The sequence below is a fragment of the Martes martes genome (assembly GCF_963455335.1).
Source record: "Martes martes genome assembly, chromosome: 2".
Classification (NCBI taxonomy): Eukaryota; Metazoa; Chordata; class Mammalia; order Carnivora; family Mustelidae; genus Martes; species Martes martes.
Window position 1 is genome coordinate 56,199,068 of NC_137889.1, and position 27,467 is coordinate 56,226,534.

General features: G+C 36.7%; 1 protein-coding gene across 1 annotated transcript in view; it reads right to left on the reverse strand.

The window, feature by feature from the left end:
• Positions 1 to 451: 451 nt before the first annotated feature.
• MTMR9 (myotubularin related protein 9) overlaps positions 452 to 27,467 on the reverse strand; it is a gene marked incomplete at its 3' end in the record, with an annotated part of 49,912 nt that continues 22,896 nt past the window's right edge. Inside the window, exons 4-10 of the mRNA XM_080796484.1 lie at positions 25,241 to 25,414; positions 23,206 to 23,423; positions 22,194 to 22,355; positions 19,526 to 19,667; positions 16,860 to 17,080; positions 7,014 to 7,165; positions 452 to 615 (exon numbers count right to left, since the gene is read on the reverse strand). Coding sequence (XP_080652610.1) covers positions 452 to 615; positions 7,014 to 7,165; positions 16,860 to 17,080; positions 19,526 to 19,667; positions 22,194 to 22,355; positions 23,206 to 23,423; positions 25,241 to 25,414 — 1,233 coding nt within the window. The remainder of the gene's footprint in view (positions 616 to 7,013; positions 7,166 to 16,859; positions 17,081 to 19,525; positions 19,668 to 22,193; positions 22,356 to 23,205; positions 23,424 to 25,240; positions 25,415 to 27,467) is intronic.

The window sequence follows — 27,467 nt, forward strand, 5'->3', positions numbered from 1 at the left end:
ATTTCAGTTTTGAAAAATATTTCTGTACTTGGAGTGTTTAAAAGTCTGATCTTTTTTTTAAACTAACAAGTATTCCCTAAAGAGATTAATCATATCCTTGACTGGTCTGGAGCACTGTTTGGAAAGTAGACACAAAAAATTTTAGATTAAATGGCATATAACACAAATGGCATTAAATAGGTCACCTGTTTAACATAAAATAAAATGACTAGCACCTCCTTTCTGCTCCCAAAGTAAAGAGGCCTAACAGGCCACATGAAACATGAGTAACTACAGTAAGTTTCATTCATAAAGTATTGAGAAATCCACTATATTAGAGGGTTCTCACATCTAAAGCCTTACGTTCAAGGCTTCAGTTCACTGTGTAAAAGTGAACTGAAGGGCCAAGGGAGAGAGAGGTGGGATTCAGGTCCCGGAAGGTCCTTATTTATGCAGGTCGTGGGGAGACTTTTCAGGGACTCTCCTGCATTCCATCCTCAGTTTCCAGTTCTGCCAACTGCCTCCTAAGTACATTTACTTTGGCCTGTAATTCCTTGTTATATTCAATGATGTTAACCATTTCTTCATATGCTTCATCCAAATACTTGGAGGATCTGTTCCAACGTAGGAAAATACCTATTGAATCCAGTAAAGGAAGACAGAAGGCAAAAAAATACATACACTGGATTAACATTATTCCATATATGATATATTCTTTTTTTTTTTTAACAATTCGCTTCTATATTTTATTATACTCTGAAATAGGCAAGTATCTTGAGGTACTGAAAGTGTAACTAAATACACTAAAACATCACCATTTCTTTGTACATAATTTTCATTCTTCAAACCCCCCCACAAAATTATGAAATGAATTAAAACACTATTCTCTGATATATCCAGGATTATAAGTAAGCTGGTAACTTACAATGCCATAAATTTTCCAGTTCCACAATACAAATCTTTTTTTTTTTTTCAGTTATAGAACTTTACTCAGACCTGTAGGACCTTATACATGTATAAAATCACTTTAACTAGAAAAGTGACAGTTAAGGCAACAGCAGAACCATAAACATTGTTATTTAAAAACCTAAACTTCCCAACAAACAAAAGCTTAGGACCGGATGGCTTCACAGGTGAATTCTACCAAACATTTGGAGAAGAGTTAATACTTATTCTCTTCAAACTACTCCAAAAAGTTGAAGTGGAAGGAATGTTTCCAAACTCATTCCATGAGGCCAGCATTACCCTGATACCAAAACCAAATAAACACAGCACAAAAAAAAGAAAATTGTAGGCCAATAACTCAGATGAAACTAGATGCAACAATCCTGAACAAAATATCAGCAAACTGAATTCAACAATACATGAAAAGCACTGTATACCATCAAGCAGGATTTATTCTAGGGATACCAGCATGGTTCAATACCCACAAATCAACACAATATACCACATTAACAAAAAACAAGGATAAAACCAAGTGATCATCTCAATAGATGCAGACAAAGCATTTGATAAAATTCAATATTCATTTATGATTAAAAACTCACAACAAACTGGGTATAAAGGCCATGTATGACAAACCAACAGCTAACATACACAACAGTGAAAAGCTGAAAGCTTTCCCTCCAGATCACAAATAAGATAAGGAGGCCTACTCTTACTAACACTTTTATTCAACACAGTATTGGAGATCCTAGCCCAGAAATCAGACAAGAAAAAGATATAAAAGGCTCTCAAATTGGAAAAAAAGTAAAACTGCCACTATCTGCAGATAACATGATACTATATATAAAAAATCCTGAAGACTCCACCAAAAAACTATTGAAACTAGTAAATTCAGTAAAGTTGAAGGATATAAAAAACACATAAACCAACATTTTTACACAGTAATAATGAACTACCAGAGAACTTAGGATAAAAAATTCCATTTATAGTTGCATAAAAAAACCTATGAATAGGAGGAAGATCTTTCACCAAAGAGGTAAAAGAACTAAGACATTGATAAACTGAAGACAGCACAAATAAATGGGAAGATATACCATGCTCATGGACTGGAAGAATATTGTTAAAATGCCTATACTACTCAAAGTATCTCCAGATTCAATGCAATCCCTATCAAAAGGCATTTTTCACAGAAATAGAACAAATAATTCTAAAATCTGTATGAAAACACAAAAGACCCCAAATAGCCAAAGCAATCTTGAGAAAAGAACAAAGCTGGAGGTATCAACTTCCCTGATTTCAATATATATTATAAAGCTACAGTGACCAAAACAGTATGTTAAAAGCACAAAAACAGACACATAGATCAACAAAACAGAATAGAGTCCAGCAATAAGCCCCTACTTACACAATCAATTCTTCAACAAAGGAGGCAAGAATATACAGTAGAGAAAAGATGGTCTCTTCAATAAATGATGCTGGGAAAACTGGACAGCTACATGCAAAACAACGTACTGGACCACTTTCTTATATCAAAAATAAACTCACAATGGATTAAAGATTTAAAGGTAAGAACAGAAGTGATAAAACTCCTAAAGGAAAGCATAGGCAGTATTTTTTTGACATCAGTTTTAGCAGGAATTTTTTGTATATGTCTCCTCAGGCAAAGGCTAACAAAACAAAAAATGAACAAATGGGACATCTGACTAGAAAGTTTTATTTATTTATTTATTTATTTATTTATTTATAAAAGATTTTATTTATTTATTTGACAGAGAGAGACACTGAGAGAGGGAATACAAGCAGGGGGTGTGGGAGAGGGAGAAGCAGGCTTCCTGCCGAGCAGGGAGTCGGAAGTAGGCCTTAAGCCAGGACCCCGGGTTCATAACCTGAGCCAAAGGCAGACTTAACGACTGAGCCACCCAGGTGCCCCAGACTAGAAAGGGAAAGCTTTTTTTTTTTTTAATTTTTTTTTTTTTAAGATTTTATTTATTTATTTGACAGAGAGAGAGAGAAAGAGAGAGACATAGCACAAGCAAGGGGAGCAACAGGCAGAGGGAGAAGCAGGCTCCCCATTCAGCAGGGAGCCCGAAGTGATCATGACCTGAGCCGAAGGTAGCCGCTTAACAAATGAGCCACCCAGGTACCCCATGACTAAAAAGCTTTTAAACAATGAAGGAAATCATCAACAAAACAAAAGGCAACCTACTGAATGGTTATTTTCAAATGATATAACTGATAAAGGGTTACTATAAAATATATAAAGGAATCACTTAATTCAACATAAAAGAAATCCAATTTAAAAAAAAGGAATATGACTTGAATAGACATTTCTCCAAAGAAGATATATAGATGGCTAGGAGACACACAAAAAGATGCTCAACATCACAAATTATCAGGGTAAAATGCAAATAAAAACCACAACGAGATATTAGCTCACACCTGTCAGAATGGCAAAAAGACAAGAAATAACAAACACTGGCAAGGATGCAGAGAAAAGGGAAACCTCAGGCACTATTGGTGGAAATGCAAAATTGTGTAGCCAATATGAAAACCAGTATGGAGATTCCTCAGAATATTAAACATAAACTACTGTATGATCTAGCATTTCAACTTCTGGGTATTTATCCAAGAAAATGAAGACTCAAATTCCAAAAGAATGCACCCTTATGTTAACTGCAGCATTATTTATGATAGCCAGAGTATGGAAGCAACCTAAATATCCACCAACAGATGAATGGGTAAAGAAGATGTGGTATATATACACCACAATGGAATACTACCCAGTCATAAAAAAGAATGACATCTTCCTATTTGCAACAACATATATGAGTCCAGATAATATTAAGCCAAGTGAAATAAGTCAAGTAGAGAATAATAAATACCACATAATTTCACTTAGATTTGGAATCTAAAAATGAAAACCAAAACAAACAAAAGAAAATAGAACCACACTCACAGATACAGAGAACAATTTGATAATTGCCACAGGGGAGGGAGATGGGGTGATGGACAAAATAGGAGAGGATTAAAAGGCATAAACTTCTAGTTATAAATAAGACATGGGGATGCAATGTATTAGAGTTAATAACAGTGTAACAACTTTGTATGGTGACAGGCTGTAGCTAGACTTACCGTGATGATCACTATGTAATGTATGTAAATGTTGAATCACTATGTTGAACACCTGAAACTAATTATATGTCAACTACACTTCAATCAAGGAAAATAATAAAAACCTAAAATTCAGTGCTCTGTCTCTTAAGAGGTGCTCTTTTAATTCTACAGGCACGTCCTTCTTTTCCCAATAATTATCCTTTTATTATAGACTAAAAGGAAACATTTCCTCACCTGCACAGATCTACATTAACTGTACCATCCCAACATCATGGGTTAAAGACATTCAAATAAGGAGGTACAAAAACTTTCCAGGCAGTAATATGTCAGTAGCTGGTAAGTTCATAAAGGTTTTACGATTCTTTAAAACACTTTCTATAAACCAATCTGCCAGAACCATGAAGTTATTCTCTATCAGAAAGGGAAACAGAAACACAGATTGAAGACTGAACTTCATGGATTTTTTCATTATAGGAGCCTGTGTTTGAAATCCTGTTCTTCAATTCAGGAATTACTTAATACTAATGGTTACCTATGATGTAAACATAAACAGAAGAGAGACATTTTAAGGTCAAAGAGTAATCTCGTTACACAACCCATATACCTACTATAAGAAGATTTTACCTTGCACAGAATTTCTTCCATTTCTAAGCTGGGGCACTAAACACATACGGAAACTCTGTTCTTAATGGAATGGTAGGAATTCATTCATGTAACAAGATTTCCTCCCATCATCACTTCATCTCTAAACTCTCAATGAGGTTTGGTAAAAACTAGTTTAATCATCCCTTAGGCCATCCAACTCCAATTATGGCTTTTCTCCCAAGTAGCTAGTCTCTTACTTTACATATTAAACATGACAGTGGCTTCTAGGTAAACTGTCCCAGAAACCTTTAACAGAAAGTTTGGCTGTAATGTCTCACTGAAGAGATCACTGATCCTGCACAAGTGACTGTCTACAACAATTGAGAAAATAGGCAAAGAGAAGTTCTGAGCAGCCAGAAATTTCCAAGCACTAAAGCTCAGACTCCAAGAATCTGGAGACTATTTGAGGCTGCTTTCTCACAATTCTAACTTGGGAACACCTCAACAGATAAGACTAGAAGCATAAACCGAGGAGGAAGGAAGGCAGCTAATGACAGATATGCCAAGAGGAATGAGAGGTGAGAGCTGACATCCAGACAAGTGACAGAGACCCAGTCTCAAACTGAGAGAGCAAAGCAATCTGAGGCCCTTTTACAGTTAAAGGGCAGTTTCTCACACATGAATTGCCTTTGTGGGCACAACATATTAAAATGTGGTATAATAACTGACATTTATGGCAATTTATTCAATTACCAAATAGCTAGCATTCCTTGTGTGTAGACTTTATGCTGTTTAATACAAAGACGAGGGGTGCCTGGGTGGCTCAGTTGGTTAAGCCTCCGACTCTTGGTTGAGATCATGATGTTGGGGTCATGGGATGAAGTGCTGTGCTGGGCTCAGTACAAGAGTCTGCTCGAGATTCTCTCTCTCCCTTTTCCTCTGCCCCTCCCCCTGCTCATGCTCTCTCTTTCCTCAAATAAATAAATGAATCTTTCAAAAATACAAAGATGAATAAAGATGTACTTACTACCTTCAAAATGATGAAAAAGAAATGGCATTTTGTAATCTTTGTTTAACGGATGGCTAATATATTTTAGATTTTGGTAAGATTTTTAAAAACAAGCTTTGGTATTTATGGAGATAAATTTCAAGAGTCTGAAAAATTAATGTAGGTTAAATACCTTCTTTAGAATGGACTGGAAAATTAAGTATGAATTATTGTTCCCATGAACAATGAGATATGTACATCAGTGCATAGATAACATTATGTATGTTTATAGAACCTTACCAGAATAACTGGTTCATTAACGCTTCAATTGCATTTAGCAAAGTAAACTTTCCTAATGGCTACTTAATAAAGGAAATAGAAACCATCTGCTTGAAGCTTAAAATTTATTCCTATCCCAGCTACCTACAAACTCTTTTACACATGTACCTTCCCTAATACCCATGAGAATGAGAATACCCAAAGGGGGAAAAAGATCCAAAAACAAGAAGTGTTGGCAAGGACGTGGAGAACTTGAAACCCTTGTGCACTGTTGGTGGAACTGTAAAATGGTGCAACTTTTATGGAAAATGGTATGGTGGTTCCTTAAAAATTAAACAGAATTATCATATGATCCAACAATTCCACTTCTGCGTACATAACCCAAAAAATCAAAAGCAGCGTCTTGAAGAGATATTTGTGCATCTGTGTGCCAACAGGTAGAAGCAACCCAAGTGCCCATCAGTGTAAGAATGGGTAAAAAAAAAAATGTGGTAAACCCATATGATGGCAAGCTATTCAACCTTAGACATTCTGACACAGGCTACAATATGGATGACTCTTGAGGACATTATGTTAAGTGAAAGACGTTAGTCACAAAAAGACAAATACTGTATGATCTCGCTCATATGAGGTATCTAGAGTTGTCAAACTCATAGACACAGAAAGCAGAAAGGTAGTTACCAGGGGCAATGGGAAGTTGTTTAGTGAGTAGAGAGTTTCAAATTTGCAAGAAGAAAAGTTCTGGAGGTCTGTTTTGTAACAGGAATATACTTGACAAGAATGAACTGTATACCTAAACATGGTTAAGTTGGTAAATTTTAGTCACAATTAAAAATAGTAATGTATCTTCTTCCTACCTAGGGAAAATGTCCAATATTAACAGCAGTATCCATCAAATAACCACTGTTTATTTCTGAAATGGGGGCTGAACAAAACAAGTGTGACTAGTAACACATGTGAAAGAGAGAACCACGTCCACACTGAGAAAAAAAGAGCAGTCACACACAGCTCTGAGGGTCAGGTCCTCTCACCATCTTCAAATTTCAACAACAGCAGGTACTCAGAGGCAGTTCAGAGGATCCTTGACTATCAATAAAAAGTCTGCAAAAGATGCACAGCTTACCTTCCCATAGCTGAAGACTCTGTGGAGCAACTGAAGGCCAGATGACAAGATTGTTGGCTTCAAAGAGAGGATTGGTGAACTTACTCAGTTCACCGGGCCGATTGACCCAAGACCACAGAGACATCGTTTTCTGTTGCAGCTTCAACTTACATCTGATTAAGGAAGAAAACTGCCATTAAAGCAATTCATGGTAACAACCATCATTAAATGCTCCTCCCCAGAGGACAGTTTCTTCTCTGTGTATATTGAAACTTTTAACGGATGAATAAAATGTTGTAGAATAACATATATTTGTCAGAAAATCCAACCAGCATAATAACTCTCAGTAATAAAACAAGGATAAAACCAGAATCTGGTCATGTTAGGCATAGTGTTAAACAATAACCCAGAGAACAGAATGTTACTATATACAACTCCTTTACTGTATCTGGAACTATGTTTTATTTTTTAAAGATTTTATTTATTTAGTTGATAGAGAGCAAGAGCATGCATCAACACAAGCATGGGAAGAAGCAGAATCCCCTCTAAGCAGGAAACCTCACATGGGGCTTGATCTCAGGACCCTGAGATGATGACCTGAGCCAAAGGCAGACACTTAACTGAGCCACCCATGCACCCCGGCACTGTCTTTTAATTTAAAATAACTAAATATAAAAATAACTTTCTTTTTTTGTTTTGGAAAAGTCTAGAATGCAAAGACCAAAGATTAGAGACATATTAAAAATGGAGGTTGAGTCAAATCTCAAAGCCTAAAATTTTTTAGAGACTTAGCTTCTAGGACAAATAGATTACATGTACATAAAATGCAGATGGACTGTCAAAGAATAAAAATGAATATATCTTAATGTAAATACAGATACGATCTACATTTATATACAATGAACAGCCTTCATAAGAATAACCCTAGAGTGCCTGTGTGGCTCAGCTGGTTAAGCAAACTGCCTTTGGCTCAGGTCATGATCCCAGAGTCCTGGGATCGAGTCCCGCGTTAGGCTCCCAGCTCCATGGTGAGTCTGCTTCTCCCTCTGACCTTCTCCCTCTCACGCTCTCTCTCACTCTGTCTCTTTCTCTCTCAAATAAATAAATAAAATAAAATAAAATAAAACAAAAACCTGGAATTCTGTAACACTCTTTTATCATAGAATAAACTCACAGGGATGGAAAGTGAACTGGTACATTAAAAAAAAAAATTAACAAGAACTGAAAGATAATTTGTGGTAAACCTTACATCAACCAAAAAGAGAATATATTCAATTTTCACAGATTTCTACTCAAGTTGAAATTTTGCTATAAAATTGGTTTTGTCTTCGGAATTACTAGATTATTAGTTCATTATGCACATCCTTTTTATGCTAGCAATAAAAAGAATCCACATAACCAAAGAACCCCCCATGTAGTACTGCAATTTAATTGCTAGGATAGCAAGTCCTATACTATGTCCCCAGGAACCAGACACGACGAGGATAGGAAACCACCATATCCATTGCTCCTGCAGAAAGTGGTCTGGCCCTGCCCCCCAAGCCTATCACCAGCCAGTCACTGAAGTTTTCCCACCTGAGCCCACCCCATACAGCTTCAGAATCCTTCTCAATCAGCCCTACTGATAGGATCTACCAAATGGCAATCAGAATGTGAGATAAAATGCTACCATGATCCCCTTATTAAAGGCTAGCTCTGGGGGTATAAGTAAACATAACATCAAAAAGCAGTCCATAGTCAAACATATTATTTAAATGCTGAATTAAAGTTATAAATGCTGCTTTACTGAAGAGTGTCTTTAAGCCTTTAACAATTATTTTGTGACTTTTTGAGAGGGGACTACATTATACCACATTACCCAAATTTAACCAAGTAAACCACCAATTCTTCTCCTCCTCCCCCAAAAAAGTATAGTCCAGGGGTTAAGTTGAACATGTTTTAAGAAATGGCAGGATTAGGGATGCCTGGGTGGCTCAGCTGGTTAAGCATCTGACTTTTGATTTCAGCTCAAGTCATGATCTCAGGGTTGGGAGATCAAAATCCGTATCAGGCTCTAATGCTAAGTGCAGAGCCTGCTTAAGATTCTCACTCTTCCTCTCCCTCTGCCTCTCCCCATAGCTCCCGTGTGTGTGTACCCCGCCTCCCCCCACATTCTCTCTTAAAAAAAGAGAAAAGAAATGGCAGGATAAGATACTAGATTTCTAACACATTTAAGGGCCATGAAGCATTACCTTTGTGACGATTATTTGTATGTAATCTTTTTTTAAAATTTAGATTCAATTAGCAAACATATAGTACATCTTTAGTTTCAGATGTAGTGTTCAATAATTCATCAGTTGCCTATAACCCCCAGTGCTCATCACATCACTATATGTAATTTTCAATCTAAAAAACAAATAAACCAAAGCCAAAATAAAACAGCAAAGCCTTGACATGTACAATTTTGTTTTGTTCAGCATTTTAAAAGCATATCTGACCAAGAATCCTTTTGGGTGTAATATCTTTTAATTGCTGGAATTAGTGAAATTGTTAATACATTAAATTTTACATGCGGATTCCCAACTGCTAAAGGTTACCAATTATCTCTCCTTTTCTTAAGGATCAGATGACATAGAGCATGAAGTACTTGCTGTCACATTTAGTAGAATCAAAGTGCCAGTGAGAGTACTACTGTGGCTCTGGGTCAAAGTGCTATCAGTGGTTAAGTTCTAGGCTCGTGGCTAAGCAAGTGATAGAAAATTCAAGGAAGAATGAATGAATTTAAATGCCTATTATGTGACAAGCATTATGCTGGTTTTCATATATGTGTTATTCGATCCTCACTGTAACCCAGTGTCTCAGAGATTAAGTTTTGCCTGTAAAAGGAGCAAAAACAGATTCAGAGAAGTCATATGGCTAGTAAGTGCTATAGTGGAGATTCAAATTCAAATCTTCTAATTTCAAGACTTGAATATTTTCCAGGAAAGTACATTGCAGAGAATGAGGAAGGAGCTGATCACAGTAAAAAGAAAGGTACCTAAAGTTTCTCAGAGCATAGTTTAAAATGTTGCATGTAGGTGTGGGACTTCTGGAACGATAGGGTATGGGTATCTACATATCTCCTCCAAAAAGTAAAGAAAAGAGTGGCAAAAACAGTCAAAATAAATACTTTCACAACTCTGAAAATTAACAAAAGGCTTGTGACAATCTGAGGAACACTCATTCAAGAAAAACTAATGAACCTCTGAAAGAACAGTATTCGGACCATTTTAACTTGGCCAATGCCAACACCCTTTCCCCAGCTCTGCAGTATCACTACAAACCAGCAGCCTTGATGCCAATAGAGGGGCAAACCAGCCTTGGAGCTCCTCAAATAATACCACCCTCAGAGCATGTCAATATTTCACGGTGTCTTCCAGCTCCCTGGTAAAGCCTCCTTTGTAGGGTCTTCTGGTTATTTGACTTGACTCACAGTTTCCACAGAGGGAAAAGCCCTATTCCCCCGCATATTTGTCAAAAACAATGGGGGGAGGGGACAAAACAAAAGAACAAATAAATAATGAGCCAGAACTATTTAACATCACAGTTGCCTGAGGCTGCCATGCCAGTTGGGGCAAATAAGAGCCTAGGAAAAATAAAAGATGTGGGGAATGAGATATCCTTGGGCAGCAGGGGTTGGGATGGGGGCTTTTAAAGCTCTGACATACTCCTGGGAATTCAAAAGGGTGTGCACATGCCTAGGAAATGCTTAGGATAGCCCCAATTCTTTCTCCTCTGGCTGAACCGAGGCCCTGTATAAGTTGATGGTGAAAACAGAGCTATGAACTAACTACCTGAGCATTGAAGTCACGTCTAATACACATATAGGGCGCCCCTCAGCAAAGGAGGTAAGAATTAATCATTCAGAAAGTAGAGAATCTAATTTCCAGATTTGCCATATTATATTATCTAAAACATCAGTTTTCAAAAAAAGTAAATTACAACACACATAAAGAAACAGGAATGTGTGGCCCATACTCAGGGGGAAAAAAAGAAATTGTCCCTTAGGAGAGGCAGAACATACTGAACTCACTAGACAAAGACTTTACTTTATTTAGGATTTTATTTATTCATTTGGGAGCAAGCAAGAGAGTGAGCACGAGTTGGGGGAGGGGCAGAAGGAGAGGGAGAAGCAGACTCCCTGCTAAGCAGAAAGCACCATGAGGGGGTGGATCTCAGGATGCCAGGATTCTGGGATCATGACCTGAGCTGAAGGCAGATACTGAACTGACTGAGCCACCCAGGTAATCCCACTAGACAAAGGCTAAATTAGCTATCATAAACGTGGTTGAAGAGCTAAAGAAAAATGCCTGAAAAATTAAGGAAAGTAGGATAACAATGCTATACCAAATGGACAAGGTCAGTAAAGAGGTAAAAGTTATAAAAAGAAATAAACAATTCCTGATTTTAAAGTATAATTGAAATGAAAAAATTACCACAGAAGTTCAACAGCAGATTTAAGCTGGCAGAAGCACTAGTGAATTTGAAGATAGGTGAATTAAGATTGTTAATTTCTGAAGAAAAGAAAGAAAAATTGAAGAAAATTGAAAAGAATCTCCAAAGCTATGGAATACCACCAAATATACCAATATGTACCATGGGAGTTCCAGAAGGAGAAGAGAAAAAGGCAGAAAAAATGTTTGGAAAATAATGTCTGAAAACTTCTCAAATGTGATTCTACATACCTTAGACAATCAAGGAACTCCAAGTAGGATAAATTCAGTGTCCACACTGAGACACATCAGTGTCAAAGTGTCAAAAGCCAAAGAAAAACAGATTTGTAAAAGCATCAAGAGAAAAATGACCCATTACACACAGGGAACTCTTAATGAAAGTAATGGCTGACTTATCAGAAACCATGAGGCCAGAAGGCAGTGGTATGACATGTTCAGGCCACCTCGTGACACAGCTGGTTAAGTGTCTTAACTCTTGGTTCAGCTTAGGTGATGATCTGCTGGTCATGAGATCAAGCTCTGTGGCAGGCTCTGTGCTCAGTGTGTCTGCTTAAGATTCTCTCTTTCCCTCTGCCTCTGCCCCTCCCCTCCACACACTCTCTCTCTAAAATAAATAATCTTAAAAAAAAGAAAAGACTATTGATCAAGATGTCTATATCAGCAAAACTATACTTAAAAAATGAAGAAGACCGATGCCACTAAAAATGGCAAAGTCAGCAGCTCCAAATGCCTATCCCTCCAGAGAAACATTGAAAACACAAGTAGAAACTGTTAGAACCTACTTTGTTAGACTTCTGGGAAATAGGAGTATACAGCATATAACCAAATGAAGAATCAGGGAAAAAGGAACTTGAAAAACAATAAAAAAGATTAATGATATTTTTATTTGCCCTTGCCCTACTGTTTCCCTAGCTCATGGAGTTCTTGAAGATGGCAGCCCACAATCTTAGTATGGGACCCTGATTCCTGGAGCCAGAGGGAATAGAGCAGTCCCCGTTCACATAGAATTGTGTCTCTCTTCTAATTTGACCAAGGGCTACCTGAAACACTTGTCTTTGTTATGTCTAACTTCGAAATCACCATGGGCAGAAAAGTGATGAGCATTCCTAGAAAACAAGGTGAATGGACAGCCTGTAGCCATCTGAGTGAAAAGGTTATGGATGAGGGGTACAACAGAGCCCCAAAAGCCCAAGGAAAAAGATTCTTTGGAAAATCAGTGTATTCAAAGTTGCCCATGTATACTGAGGCTTTGAGAAAGCCATATGCATACCTAAGGCAGGGAACATGCTCAGAAAAGGCCCAAGAAGATCCCAAGAAGATCCCAAGATTTTGGCTTTGGCTGATCCCTAGGCTCAGTGAGGGCCAGAAGTTAAGGATGAGGCCTGACTAAGCATTGAAGGAATATTCCAGCACAAAGCCCATCTGTAAAGACTGCAAAAGGATTTTTTTTCCTTTGTCTTGAGTGGTTTTCCCTATCACTTTTCCCCTCCCTCTTTTCTACTCTCTCTTTTGTCTCCAGGCATTCCAGGAAATCACTGTCAAACACTAGCTCCACACAATCTGAAAGAACAGATACTTCAGAAACTACACATGAGAGAAAAATACACTTTACAAAATAGTTTACAAAAGGTCTAAATAAACAAACAGTTACAGCTTACGGCAAGCAATAAATACAAACTCTGAGGATTGGGAAGAATCTGATTTCCAGAGAAATCACATTATAATATTATAATATTTTACATGTCCAGATTTAAAATTACAAATGATGCAAAAAAACCCAAAAACAAACCCTAAAAGTATGGCCCATTCTAGAATAATAGAAATCGTCCCTAAGAAAGCACTGACTTTGCTTTTCCTAGAAGACGACCTTAGATCAACAGTCTTAAATATGCTCAAAGAGCTAAAAAACAAAACAAAACAAAACAAACCCCTAAAAAACTAAGGACAAAGAACTAAAGAAAACCAGGAGAACAATGTCTCAAAACCTAGACTTTATCAATAAACAGACAAAATTATAAAATAGTACCAAATAGAAATCCTAGAATTGAAAAGTACAATATGTGAAATTAAAAAAAAAAAACAAACAACTCACTGATGGTTTTAATAACAGATCTAAGCAGGCACAAGAATAAGCAAATTTGAAGACAGTTCAACTTAATTTCCCCATTCCGAGGCAAACAAAAAAAGAATAAAGAAAAATGAACCAACAGAGCATAATGGGAATCCCGGAAAGAGAAGAGAGAAAGAATATATAAAGAATTAATGGCCAATTGGTCAATCATACCTCAATACCAATAGAAAAAAATGAACACAAAAAGAACCACATACACAAAAATATTAAAGGCTGAAAACTCCCCAAACTTGATAAAAAATATGAATCTACACATTTAAAAGTTCAACAGGCTCCAGGAAGGATAAAGGCAAAGAGATCTATAAGGAGACAATTATAATCAAATTGACAAAAGCCAGAAAGAGACAATCTTGAAAGCAGCAAGAGAGAAGCAACTCCTCATGTAGAAGGATCCTATATCATCCCTCTATAAGAGATTTCTCATCAGAAACTATGGAGGTTGAAAGGGACAGCAATGACATTTCTGAAGTGCTAAAAGGAAAAAAAAACAAAAACAAAAACAAAACCATCTACCAAGAACTCTACAACCAGGACCACTATTCTTTAAAAATGAAGGAGAAATTAAGACATTCCCAGATAAATAAAATCTGAGGGAGTTCACTGCTAGAAGACTTGCTTTACAGGAGAAATGCAAAAAGGAATACTTCAAGCTAAAATGAAAGGACACTAGACAGTAACTCAAAGCCGTATGAAGGAATAACTCAGAAAAGATAACTATATATGAAGGTATAAAAGAAAGTTATTGTATTTTTGACTTGTAAGTCCTCTTTTTATTTCCTACATAATTTAAAAGACAGATAAAAGTAATAATAAACCCATGTCAATGGGCAAATAAGAATATAATTATATGTAAGAATGTAATTTGTGATAACAACATATTGGGGAGTGGAGCTATGGAAGAGTGAAGTTTTGTATGCCACTGAAGCTGAGTTTGTATTCAAAGTAGATAGTTATAAATTTGGGATATTAGTTGAAATCCACCTGGTAACTAGTAAAAAAAAATTAATACACACAAAATAAGGAGGGAATCGTGACAGTACACTATAAAATATCAAACATAAAGGAAGGCAAGTAATGGAGGAGATGAAGAACAAAAGAGGCATAAGACAAATAACATCTCAAACTGGCAGAAATAAGCCATTCCTTTTCAGTAGTCACTTTAAATATAAACGAAGTAAACTCTCCAATCGAAATGCAGAGGTTGGCAGAATGGACTAAAAAACATGATCCAACTATATATTATCTACAAAAGATTCACTTTTGATTCAAAGATGCAAACAGATTGAAAATAAAAGGATGAAAAAAGATTTTCCATACAAACAGTAACCAAGAGAGAGCTGGAATGGATATATTACATCAGATGAAATGAACTTTAGGACAAAAACTCTTACAAGAGACAAAGTAGGATATTTTAAACTGGAAAAAGAGTCAATCGATCAAGAAGATATAATAATTATAAACATATACGTACTTTGCACCAGAGCCACAAAATACAGGAAGCAAAACCCACATAATGAAATAGAGAAACAGACAATTCTACAATATAGTTGAGGACTGCAATATCCCACTTCTGACAATGTACTGAACCAGACAAAAGACCAATAAAGAAATACAGGACTTGAACAAAATGTAAGACAAATATAGAACACTCTGCTCAATGAGATCACAGTACACATTCTTCTCAGGTGTGTATGAAACATTCTTCAGGACAGATCATAGGTTAGGCCACAAAATAAACCTCAATAAGTTTTAAAAGACTGAAGTCATATAAGTATCTTCTCCAACTACAACAGCAGGCAGTCAGAAATCAGTAACAGATGAAAAAACACAGATAAATGAAAATGAAAACACAATATCCTTTTTTTTTAAAATTTTATTATTTTTTTTAATTTGACAGACAGAAATCACAAGTAGGCAGAGAGGCAGGCAGAGAGAGAGGAGGAAGCAGGCTCCCTGCTGAGCAGAGAGCCCGATGCGGGGCTCGATCCCAGGACCCTGGGATCATGACCTGAGCCGAAGGCAGAGGCTTTAACCCGCTGAGCCACCCAGGCGCCCCGAAAACACAATATCCTAATACAACATATGGGAATTCAATGGAAACAGTGCTCAGATGGAAATCTATAGCAGTAAAAATCTACATTAAAAAAGAACAAAGATGGGGCACCTGGATGGCTCAGTCAATTAAGCATCTGCCTTCGGATGAAGTCATGATCCCAGGGTCCTGGGATCAAGCCCTGCATAGGGCTCCCTCCCCAGCTGGATGTCTGCTTCTCCCTCTCCCACTGGCCCTCAACCCCCCGCCCCGCCCCAGCTCGTGCTCTCTCTCACTCACTGTCTCTCTCAAAGTCAACTGTTTCTCTCTCTCAAATAATAAATACAATCTTAAAAAAAAGGAACAAAGATCTCACATTAACAACTTTTAAATCAGTAACTTTATACCTTAAGGAACTGGAAAAAGAAGGGCAAATTAAACCAGTGCTAGCCGAAAGAAGGAAAAAAATAAGAGGAGAGAGTAGGTAGATGAAATAGAAAACAAGACAACAGAGAGCATCAGTGAAACCAAAGCTGGTTCTCTGAAAAGACCAACAAAACTGTCCTTTAGCTAGAATGAGAAAGGAAAAAAGAGAAGAGGAAACCTTTTGACTATACCCAAATGAGATTACCAATTAAGCACCTTTAAAGATCATTCTAATAGGAATCTTCTAAATAAACCTATAAACTTGACCTGTCTGGACTGTGAATCAAGGAGACTGTCACTCTGGGCCTGAGGACAGTTTCCAGGGGTAACAGACAAAGTCTGGAGCAGGAGCAGGAAAACCTGTATTATAGCCCTACTACTGGTGACCAACTGGCTGTGTGTCCCTGGTCAAGTCAGTTAACTTTCTGGATATTCCCCTCCCAATCTATAAAACTGGGTGGAAGGTGACGTTGGATCATACGTTAAGGCTTCTTCCAGATGTAAAATTACCGTGATCTTATATGAGGAAATTAACATTTAAAATGGTTACCCAGTTTACTCAAAGCTTTTAAATCAGTGTATGGACTAATTTTAATCTAACAGAACAAAGTCTAGGGCATGTTCTCACCTAGCACTGGACAGGCTCCTAGTAAGAACATACTTCATGTAATAAAATTTATACTAACTGTAACCTCTACCATCTTATAAATAACATCAGTGTAGGACCAAATTCTGGTCTCTTTCAGGAAGTAACCAAAACAACCACAAGCAGAATGGCCCCCATCCCATGTAAGCAGTGTACCTACCTTTCACTTTCATTGTTGCCCAGAAATGTTCCAAACTGCGAGGCATATGCATGCTCAAAGAGCATGATGAGGAAATTTTCATTAAATTCAAAAGAGCAAGGAAACTGACGAAGTATCTGCCACACACAGTCCAAGAAGAGAAGAAATACAGGTGACTCCCACTTCTGCTTACTATTACAATAGGCTGACTGTGCACAGCGCTGTTGGAACGGGTGGCCAGCCTAAGACAGAGAAAATGGAAATGTGACAGTCACAGCCTAGTGAGAGCACATTATAGCACACTCTAGTAACATTATTTCAAACAACTGCAACAAAACTCTTATTAGATGGAATATCATTTAATCTGGATGGTTGCTATTTAATGATTTCTTGGTTTAAAACAATTTTCAGCAACTGGGGAAAACAAGAGGACTTCCAAATATTTAACAAGGCCTTGCAATTGAGGCATAACCATAAAATCTGCAATTATCCTTGGTGAACTTTTTACAAAATAAAATTGTCTAGGTCTCCAATTTGTAGCAAAGTCAAAGAATATAAGGTCTTTAGGTACCAAACAAAAGACAGCTACCTTTTATCTCTCCAAAGCATTGCAGATTATTGTAAGCTACATAAGCGTCCCTACTGAATGGAAATAAATATGGGGCTCTTACACACCAACTTTATAAGGTCACTCTTGTTTTAATTACATATGGAAAAAAGTTATTGTCATGAAAAGATCTTTATAAGTACTTTTATATTAGAGATAAAATTGTTCCTAGTTGCCCTCTTCTCTCCAAAGGAACTGGAAGAGTCTGCCCTCTACTGACTAAAGGAAATTTAAGATCATTTGGCTCTCTGGTCCACCCAGAACCTGGTTACTGACCTTACCCCAAATCACACCCTTCTAGGTATTTCACACACTTGCTTTCCTTTGAGTCCTTATGCTAACTTATCTGACAAAGAAAATGTCATGAACATTTACCAGTGGCTAATGGTATTTTGATACCCATCAAAATGGTAATATATAAGTAAGTAAATCACATTCATTTATTCGTTTGCTTTGCATCATGAGGAATGTTGCTGAAGCTATAGATTTTTTTTGTTGTTGTTGGAAATACCTTTTATTTTCCTTCCTGTTCTCAAATAGAAGGGTTTTTTTTTATTTTATTTTATTTTTATTTTTTTAATTAAATTTTTTATTTATTTTCAGCGTAACAGTATTCATTGTTTTTTCACCACACCCAGTGCTCCAAGCAATCTGTGCCCTCCCCAATACCCACCACCTGGTCCCCCCCCCCCCCCCCCGCTCCCACCCCGCCCCCCCCTTCAAAGCCCTCAGGCTGTTTTTCAGAGTCCATAGTCTCTCATGGTTCACCTCCCCTTCCAATTTCCCTCAACTCCCTTCTCCTCTCCATCCACCCTTGTCCTCTATATTATTTGTTATGCTCCACAAATAAGTGAAACCATATGATACTTGACTCTCTCTGTTTGACTTATTTCACTCAGCATAATCTCTTCCAGTCCTGTCCATGTTGCTACAAAAGTTGGGTATTCGTCCTTTCTGATGGAGGCATAATACTCCATAGTGTATATGGACCATATCTTCCTTATCCATTCATCCGTCGAAGGGCATCTTGGTTCTTTCCACAGTTTGGCGACCGTGGCCATTGCTGCTATAAACATTGGGGTACAGATGGCCCTTCTTTTCACTACATCTGTATCTTTGGGGTAATTAAAAATAGAGCTTCCCTATGACCCTGCAATTGAAGCTATAGATTTTTACCAAATATTTGGGATGGACTTGAAGAGAGATATCGGTTAGTTGTCAAGCAGGGTAGACAGACATGGTATACATAATATCATTAACATATAATAAATCTAAATTTTTACTAGAAGGGCCAGAGATGATTTCTCTCCAGAGATAATTCTACTTTTAAGATCTATCTAAACATTTGTTCTTAATCACAACTATTTACTAAGTTACACAGTGTACGTACATTTCGTAAGTCAACGTCTGACTTGCAGGATTTCAATCTATTTTACAAGGTCTTTTTTCAGTTGTCATTCAGCATTACGTAATGGCACTGCCTTATGTCCTAGGGGTAAAAGAGAAACCATCGGGCATGGTTCCCTGACCTCAAAGGAGTCACTTTATTTGGGTCTCATTTAGGGAACAAGGCATGAAGACAATGGAATGATCTTCAGCTGTGAAGGTTAAGGTCCCAAAAAGACTTCATAAGCGCAGCGACATTTAGCTGTATCTCAAATAAAGCAGGAGGATGTCACCTGGTGGGGCAAGAGGATAGGGTGGAGCCGGGCCAGCAAAAGGCAGAAAGTTCTAGAGCATGTGCCTTATAATACAAGTCCTCATGCCCCCTTCCTGCTTTGTTCTTGTTTTTTATCTCTACACTATTTTACACTCTTTGTTATTTCCCCTGTAGGTAACGAAGTACAATTAGTGAGAGTTCGTTAAGGGAATGAAATGCCAAATGAGCAAAATAAGCAAAGAGAGGCACAAAAGTTGAGAGGTAGTAAAGATTATATATGTTTACTGTGAGAAAGACAGTTAAACATACCATTTAAGCATTTTAATCAATCAAAATTTCATACATTCTTTCCACTCCTGCAAACTGGGATCACATCCATTATTAGCAGTTCCTGTGCACACACCAAGCAGCTTTTCTTACCTGCAGCCACTCTCTTTCTATCAGGGCCTCAAAACCACGGATGGTCCTGCTTCTGGGTTCCAAGATGATCTGGGCCAGAGAGGTAACCTGAAGTGTGGAATCAGTTCCTTCTGTTCCATGAATCAATATGGATGCCCCTTCCCTGATAGGAAAATCCAGAGTACAAATGGGATACTCCCAACATGGTCAATCAACTCCGTTAATAACAAACATTTATTGAGTACAGTATTTCAAACTCATGCATTCTGCTCTGTCCAGTAGGATTTAGAGTTGAAATAAGGCACATGAAGAGAGTTTCTCTAAGGAAAGAAAAACTATGGGTTTCAAATTTCACATGGCAAGATCCTTTTTAAGTTGTAACAACCTTCACAAAACATTTTAGTTGAATTTTTTCTCCTTCAACAAAATCCAAAAGCAGTCTTTTATCACACATAACAGGTGCTTATTTTTTCTGCCTTAATAGCGGATTAAAGCGCTTCTCATCAAACCTAGAAACATACACTTAAAAGTTATTTTTCTATATCTCTCTGACCTTGATTCTACCTTTTCACCATTAGCTGACTATTACGGATGCATTCATAAACTGTAATGTAACAGAGCTAGGAAATAAGACCTGAACCACACGTTCAGAAACATGAAAACAAGAAGAAACATTAAAAAAAAATTGCATAAAACTGTCAATCTAGAAAGTCAGTGGCAATGATATTACTATAAAATGACACTTAGGAGGAGTCTGGACCCCATTATTCTAAAGACTTTGAAAGAAATACCAAAAACTAAATTAAGTACATCTCCCCTCCTCTTCTTCCAACTCTCATATCGAAATGACAGTGAAGGATATTTCAAGAAAAAGGAGAATAACCTCACCACTTTCTCATAAGAATTTCAAGTTTGGGGACTACTATTAATTCTCTTCCCATGTACTTATATCCTTTAGTAGCTATAACAAAAGGTAATTTTTTATGATTTCCTCTTTTATTATAAACATTTTCCCATGTCTCCACATCACCTTTAAAAGTATCATATAAATGGTTATATAATATTTTATTAGGTGATCAACTAAAATTGGCTTAAATGTCTGAAGAGTTATTTAGGTCATTGCTAATTTTTGCTATACCATACTTAGCTTTTTGTCTTCTGTGAAATTATCTGAGAGTTCTTAATTTGAAAATAAGACTCCCTGCCATTCACCTATGGTTAGGTTAACAACCTCATTCTTAGGATAAAATCTCATGACTAGGTAGAAGGATAGGAGCAAATATTTAAGACTTCTGATGTATACATTCAATCGATACATCTTAGTTACCTGTGGCACATTTTACATTTAATTCAATTAATTTAATGTCTATTTTTACATTTTGAGCGATTGATTACAAAGGCAGATTTTTATGGAGATATAAATAATAAACCAGTATATATCAGAAAAGGGAGCCCAAACCATGGCAAAATAAACCCAAACCTTCAAGTTGTACAAGAATGTGAAAGTCCCTATTTGTTTCTGGTGGCCAGCTGAATCTAAACAAAGGTGGAGCTAAATCCTGTTCACCTTCCCTGGACCTGCAGCATCCCATTAGTATGGCTGCAAATTCAGACAACATGGTGACAAGTGTTCATTATCATTTGCAGTTCATTAGAAAACAGAAGCCTCCATATTCACCATGCAAGGGGAAATCTTTTTAACTTAGGTTATAAAGAAACAAAACGCTTCAATACTAACATCTCATCATTCTCATCCCAACACCAAGAATCTCTACAAAAGAAACAAAACCCTTCAATACTAACATCTCATCATTCTCATCCCAACACCAAGAATCTCTACCCATTACTGGTTTTGTCATTAACTCATCACATAATCTTAAGCAACTTGTTCTATGATCGATTTCTCACTAACCATAAAAAACATTACATACATACTTCCTTAATTTGGAAACATCAATAAAACAAATTATAGTCTCAAGAAAAAGTGCCACCCAACTATGTGGTAGTGATACTTATACCTACCTATTGCTTCAGAGGAATCCCCTTCTTAAAAAGGGCATTCTAAGCTTCTGCAACAACTTAACACCAATCCTTTTGCCTCTGTGTTCAAGTCTTCTGCCTCAAGTCTCAAGGATTAGCAACCTTCAACTGAGTGAATAAACTAAAATCACTTCACATACTTCACATCTCTGCCCTCAGGTATGCTCAACTTAAGATCCTGATGTAACTACACATATCAAGTTGTTTGTTAATAAGATACCTGAGAAATTAGAAAGAATCATTTTACTGTGTAACAGAATTACATGTTTCTTTTCACTGATATTTCCAAAGTAAGACGACCGGTTTTGCCCTCTGAGCACGGTTTAAGAAAAGGAAAATTGGTAGATCCACAATTCAAGGATTTTGTAGAAAAAAAATATTTCCTTTAGTACTTAAAAAAACATCTGTGTTATTGAAGATGTGTGATGTATGTGGTTCATTAATCGTCAATTAAATACCAGACTCTATGTACATATTTCATCAATAACTGAATGGCAACGACTATCATATGTAGTAATTTATACAATGATCTGAACATAAGGTATAGACTAGGCGCAAACTTTAACACAATATATAAACATAGTCTGGATAAAAGCAAAGTCTAGTTAGTAGTACGTGTCCCATTCTGGAACACTGAAATACACTTTACCTGTCGATACACTGAGCTGCTAGACAAGCAGTTGTAAGAATCTCTTTGATGTGAGTCAGCCAGTTCGAAGCCTCCAATCTACCGAGCCATCGGTCCATGTTATGTGTTTGGTCATTACAAGCTTCTACAAGTTTGATTAAGCTCTCCTGAAGAATGTGATACCTTTAAAAAACAAGAAAAAGTAAAAAAGAAAATAGAAAATACAATGATGAAGGAGAAACCAAGCCAAAACCCCAACCTCCAATATATCCAAGAGGCAAAGTAGCTCAAAACAGTACAAAAATATTTACCTTGTTATACAATAATTTGATAATTAAACACTGAAAAACTAATATTTAAAATGGGTGCAAAGAAGCTTAACACGCCTGTCATGGTTAATCATTCCTCAGATGAACAGATTAAACCAGTTCATACAGCTGAATTATCTGACTAGGGAGTGAGCCAGAACACTGCATTTTGTGACAAGTAACGAGGCCACACCACTGACATCCACAATCCTGTTCCCACAGGTCCAACACTAGACACCGGTACCTTCGGCAGGGATGGCCAAGGCTAGCTCAGATCCCTTGTTTTATTAGCTCCAACCCCACCCACCCATCCAGAAGCCTTTATAAACCTCTAGCTGTAAGCATAAACAAGAGATATAGGTAGAGGAAATAGAATGTGGGGGAGAGAAATCTCTAGTCTTCTGACTTAGAAAACTATACTTATCTGTAGCATATCTGATCACTAAGTGTGGTGACCAGTGATCTACAAGTAGAGGAACAGACCCTGCAGTGATGAAATTGTAGAGTTTCACTTAGAGAAAGCATGCTATTTGACTAAAAGTCACTTTTGGGCACCCAAGATTAAGTTTCCTGCTTATCTCACAAAACATGACAGGATATCCTGCCAATTTCTGACTTTAGGTTAATGGGTAGGTTCCTTACAGAACTTGTGATCTTTTAACAGCTAATGGCTCACTCTAATGCACTTCAAAAAAGAGTCCATTACCGTCTTTAGAGTCTTTTACCTCTCAATAGACTTATGAATCCGCCTCCACTGGGGATAATGAGCTTCTTGTTCAAAGCCGCCACCTTTGGCTCTAGCTTGCTGAGCGACATTTAAAGAGCGGGTGTCAATGATGTAGCCTCGTTTTCCTGCCCTGAGGGTAGCATTTATCAGCTTTTCATCTTCTTTGCACCTTCTCCCATTTGTGCCAGTGAGTGGCTGACCACTTCGCATGATTACCTAGAAGCACAATGCAGTTTTAAATTGAAGAGTAGCTGCTTTGAAAGTTTCTGAAAACAGAAATGAATTAGCTAGATGAAGAGTTATCTAAAAAACAACTGTGTGACTCTTTGAAGATGAGTTTGATCCTGAAACAAAGAAATATTTCTATATATTTGCAATAGTTAAAAACTATAACAAAAATAAGCCCTGTACTTTAACAGTTCTTCTTCTTACTATCTCAAAAATAATTCCACATAATACAGTATAATTACTAAAGAGATCAAATATTATAATTCATTTAGTCAGTAAATTGTTTACTGGACAAGGCCTTGTAATAGAAGAATAATAGCCTACGTGCTGACAAACTTTTATTTCAACTACATAAACGGGTGGGAGGTTTTATCAAGAATTACAGGGACGCCTGGGCTCAGTTGGTTAAGCGTCTGTCTTCTTTTAAAAAAGAATTATAAAGAGAAAAGGCACCATGGTAAGATAAAAAAGTTTATGCACTATTATTCTTGTGGGAATCATTTTCATATCTTAAAAACTGTTTGTCTATTATTTATTCTCCTTTGGCCCTCTTTCATCCCTTTCAGTATTTAAAGACTTAGATGTTCCCAAAGACCATTAACTATATATTATAAAAGGTCTGGTTTTGAAACTTTTCTCAAGAAATCAGTATTATACTGGTCTCTTCCCTGGTGAATGGTTTAGTTATTTCCACTTTACCCCATAATACATGCTGTTATCTTAACTACCTTGAAATTTAACATGATGAAGAAAGATCATCCAGAAGATGACAACAGCTAACTCCCAGCTAACCATGTAAATGGACACATAGTATATTTAATATCAGTTTTTAAAATGCTTTGAAATGAACCCTGATTAACAGAAATACTACTGAGCAAACAGGATAGATAATCTGATGTCAAAGCAGCAAATTTTTGGCAATCTTTTTATCCTAAATATCCATACTTGATTTATTATCCAGAAAAAAGGGAAATGGAATATGACTATAACTTATCCACTAATTTACTATTGGCTTCAAAATGAGAAACACAGTTACCGACTGAGAGAAAAGAAGAGAACAGAAACAGATTTAGAAAATATTTAGGGGGCGGCTGCATGGTTCAGTCGGTTAGGCATCCAACTCTTGATTTCGGCTCAGGTCATGATCTTAGGATCGTGGGCCCCATATTGGGCTCCATGCTTTCGCTTAGGATTCTCTCTCCACCTGCTCTACTCTATCCCCATCCTTGTGCACTCTCTCTCTCAAAAAAAAAAAAAAAGAAAAAGAAAAAAAAAAGAAAATATTTAGGAAACATACACATACATACAGCAAGTGCTTGCCTATTCAATTACTGACTCCTGTATTTACTAAAGTTGTAACAATAATATGTATCACTCTTCTCCCTTTTGGGAAAATAAAAATGTCCACTCAATTTACCTCTTATAGGGAAATTTAGCACAGATATTTAAATAAAGATAATTAATTAAAATAAAGTATCCTACCACTGTTCTAGTTGGAGAAATTTATTTTTCTATCTAACAGCATTATTTTAAGTGTCAAATGAACATTAGTTCCCTTTGTACTGAGTCCTGAAGATAAACCTATCTGGCCTTTCTAATTTTGAGCAGCATCATGAACAAAATTCAAAATCATATCCTAATCACAAAACATACTACTCCTGATTCCCTAAAGTTTAAAAGAAGGAAGTCCTAACAGGAGAGACTAATCACATCTGTGAACATGTACACAGAAAAGGGAGTATTTCTAAGAAAAGATCTGCAAACTAAAGCTTTCAGTGGATCAAGGAGCAGTACCACACACTTACCATTCCATTTTTTTTATGGTAATAGCTGAGTACTGGGAAGCGTCCTCCATGTCGAAATGCAGCTACCTTTCGAAGAGCTTCATCGTCAATGGATTTGGGAACTATGACAATTGGCGGATAAGAAGGGCAGACAGCAAATTCCTTATTGACATAGCTTAACCTCCATTCACTGGTCTGAAAAACACAAAATACTTCAAAGCTAAGTAAGTATCTCAATGTCACAAAATAATCTGAAAATTTTAAAGGACCTTAGAAATCAACTGCCACACAACAAAGAAGCCATCTCTCAGGAATTTAATATAAGGATATATTATATTATATTATTATATTAATATTATATATTAATATAAGGATACTTAACCTTGAAGGAGTTCTATTCTTCAGAATCAGCTTCCTGCTATGCTAGGGATCCTCCGTTCCTAGAAAGTGCTTCCTTTTATTGAGCAACATGAGGCTCCTGTCACTTCCTCTACTGTTTTTACTATGATTTCAGCGCATGTTCCTATTTCACATGGCATCCTATTAGCTGACATCATCCCATTCATCCTTTTTGGGTACCATTTATTTTATTTTATTTTATTTTTGGTACTCTTCAGTATAGCAACAGGAAGACTGTAATACTCTAGATAATGCTTAACCAGAACAGATGAGAACAGAGCTACTATGTACATCAAATCTCTTGTTCTTTTCTATTATTTAAAAAAAGGAGGGGCGCCTGGGTGGCTCTGTGGGTTAAAGCCTCTGCCTTCGGCTCAGGTCATGATCCCAGGGTCCTGGAATGGAGCCCAGCATCCCGCTCTCTGCTCAGTAGGAAGCCTGCTTCCCTTCCTCTCTCTCTGCCTGCCTCTCTGCCTACTTGTGATCTCTGTCAAATAAATACATAAAATCTTTAAAAAATAAATAAATAAATAAATAAATAAAGTAAAAAAAGGAAAATGTAGAAAGACTGGTAATATCTTTAAGACAATAATGACTTAATACTTAAAAAAAAACTTATACATAGGAATCAATGAACTCATTTCTAACTCATTACACTAAGTACTAAAAGTATACAATATAAAGTTATCCAACGACAACTTATTTCGAATACTAAAAATAAAAACCACTTGAAGACTGTAAAAAGTTGTATATGCAAATTTTGATGTATTCCGATAAATCAGAGCTGGCCTAACATACTGGCCATGGGTTGCAGTACCAAGAAGATAAAATTGAAGGATGTTCAACATACTGTAGAGAAAGATTTTTTTTAAAAAAACCCTTTTACATGATATATTTTTAAATTAAACCATTTTCACTTTTCAGTTATTCTCTTTACCAATTTTAAAGATAGTTTCTAAAAGATTTATTATTTAATAAAAGGAATTTACCTGTTTCCTGCTCACCTCCATCTCATAATTCCCCCTTTCCCCAGAAGCAATCATTTTCAACTCTTTTAGCTTTAACTCTGGAGTTTACCTCCAAATTTCTAAATAATATGATTATATTGTTACTTCTTGATTTTCAAGATTAGGCATTACTTATTGATTTCCTACTCTGGAAAATGGTATGATCGTCCACTGACCTGCAACACCACTTTCTGGCATATATTGTTTACATACCTAGAGGGCTCTCTATTCTGTCCCACTGGTGTATTTGCAGTAAGTCCCATAGCTTTTAGAATAGACTTGATATTTAGTAGGCTAAGTCTCTTCCTCCCTTTTTTTTTCCCCCTCCAAGACTAGCTGGGCTCCTCTGAGTTCTCTGCTCCTCTGTGCGGCTTTTATGAAATTTCATGTTAAAAACCATTGCAGTTTTAATAAGACTGCACTGACCCTACAGATTCATTTGAAGACAATTACATCTTTAAAATATTCAATCTCCTTGTCCATGAGCACAGTGTCTCTCACCTTTTTAAAGCTTTCTTAATTTTCTCAATAAAGTTGTATAATTCTTTCAATAAAAGCCTTGCATATCTTTTCTTTAGTATATTCCTAGAAACCTTTTATTTTTGTTGTGTTTTAGTTATATGTTTTCAAAGTTGTGGTTGATGGAGAGAAATGCTTATTACAGTCGCAAGATTCTTTCAGCTTCCTGTATACACAAGCATATAAGCAACAATGACAGTCTTGCTTCTTTCATTCCAATCCTTATACCTTTTATTTTTCCTTCTTGTCTTACTGAACAAGCAAGGAGTAGTGGCTGGTGGGCATCTTGTCTCACTCTTGAACTTAAAGGGAATAATAAAAGA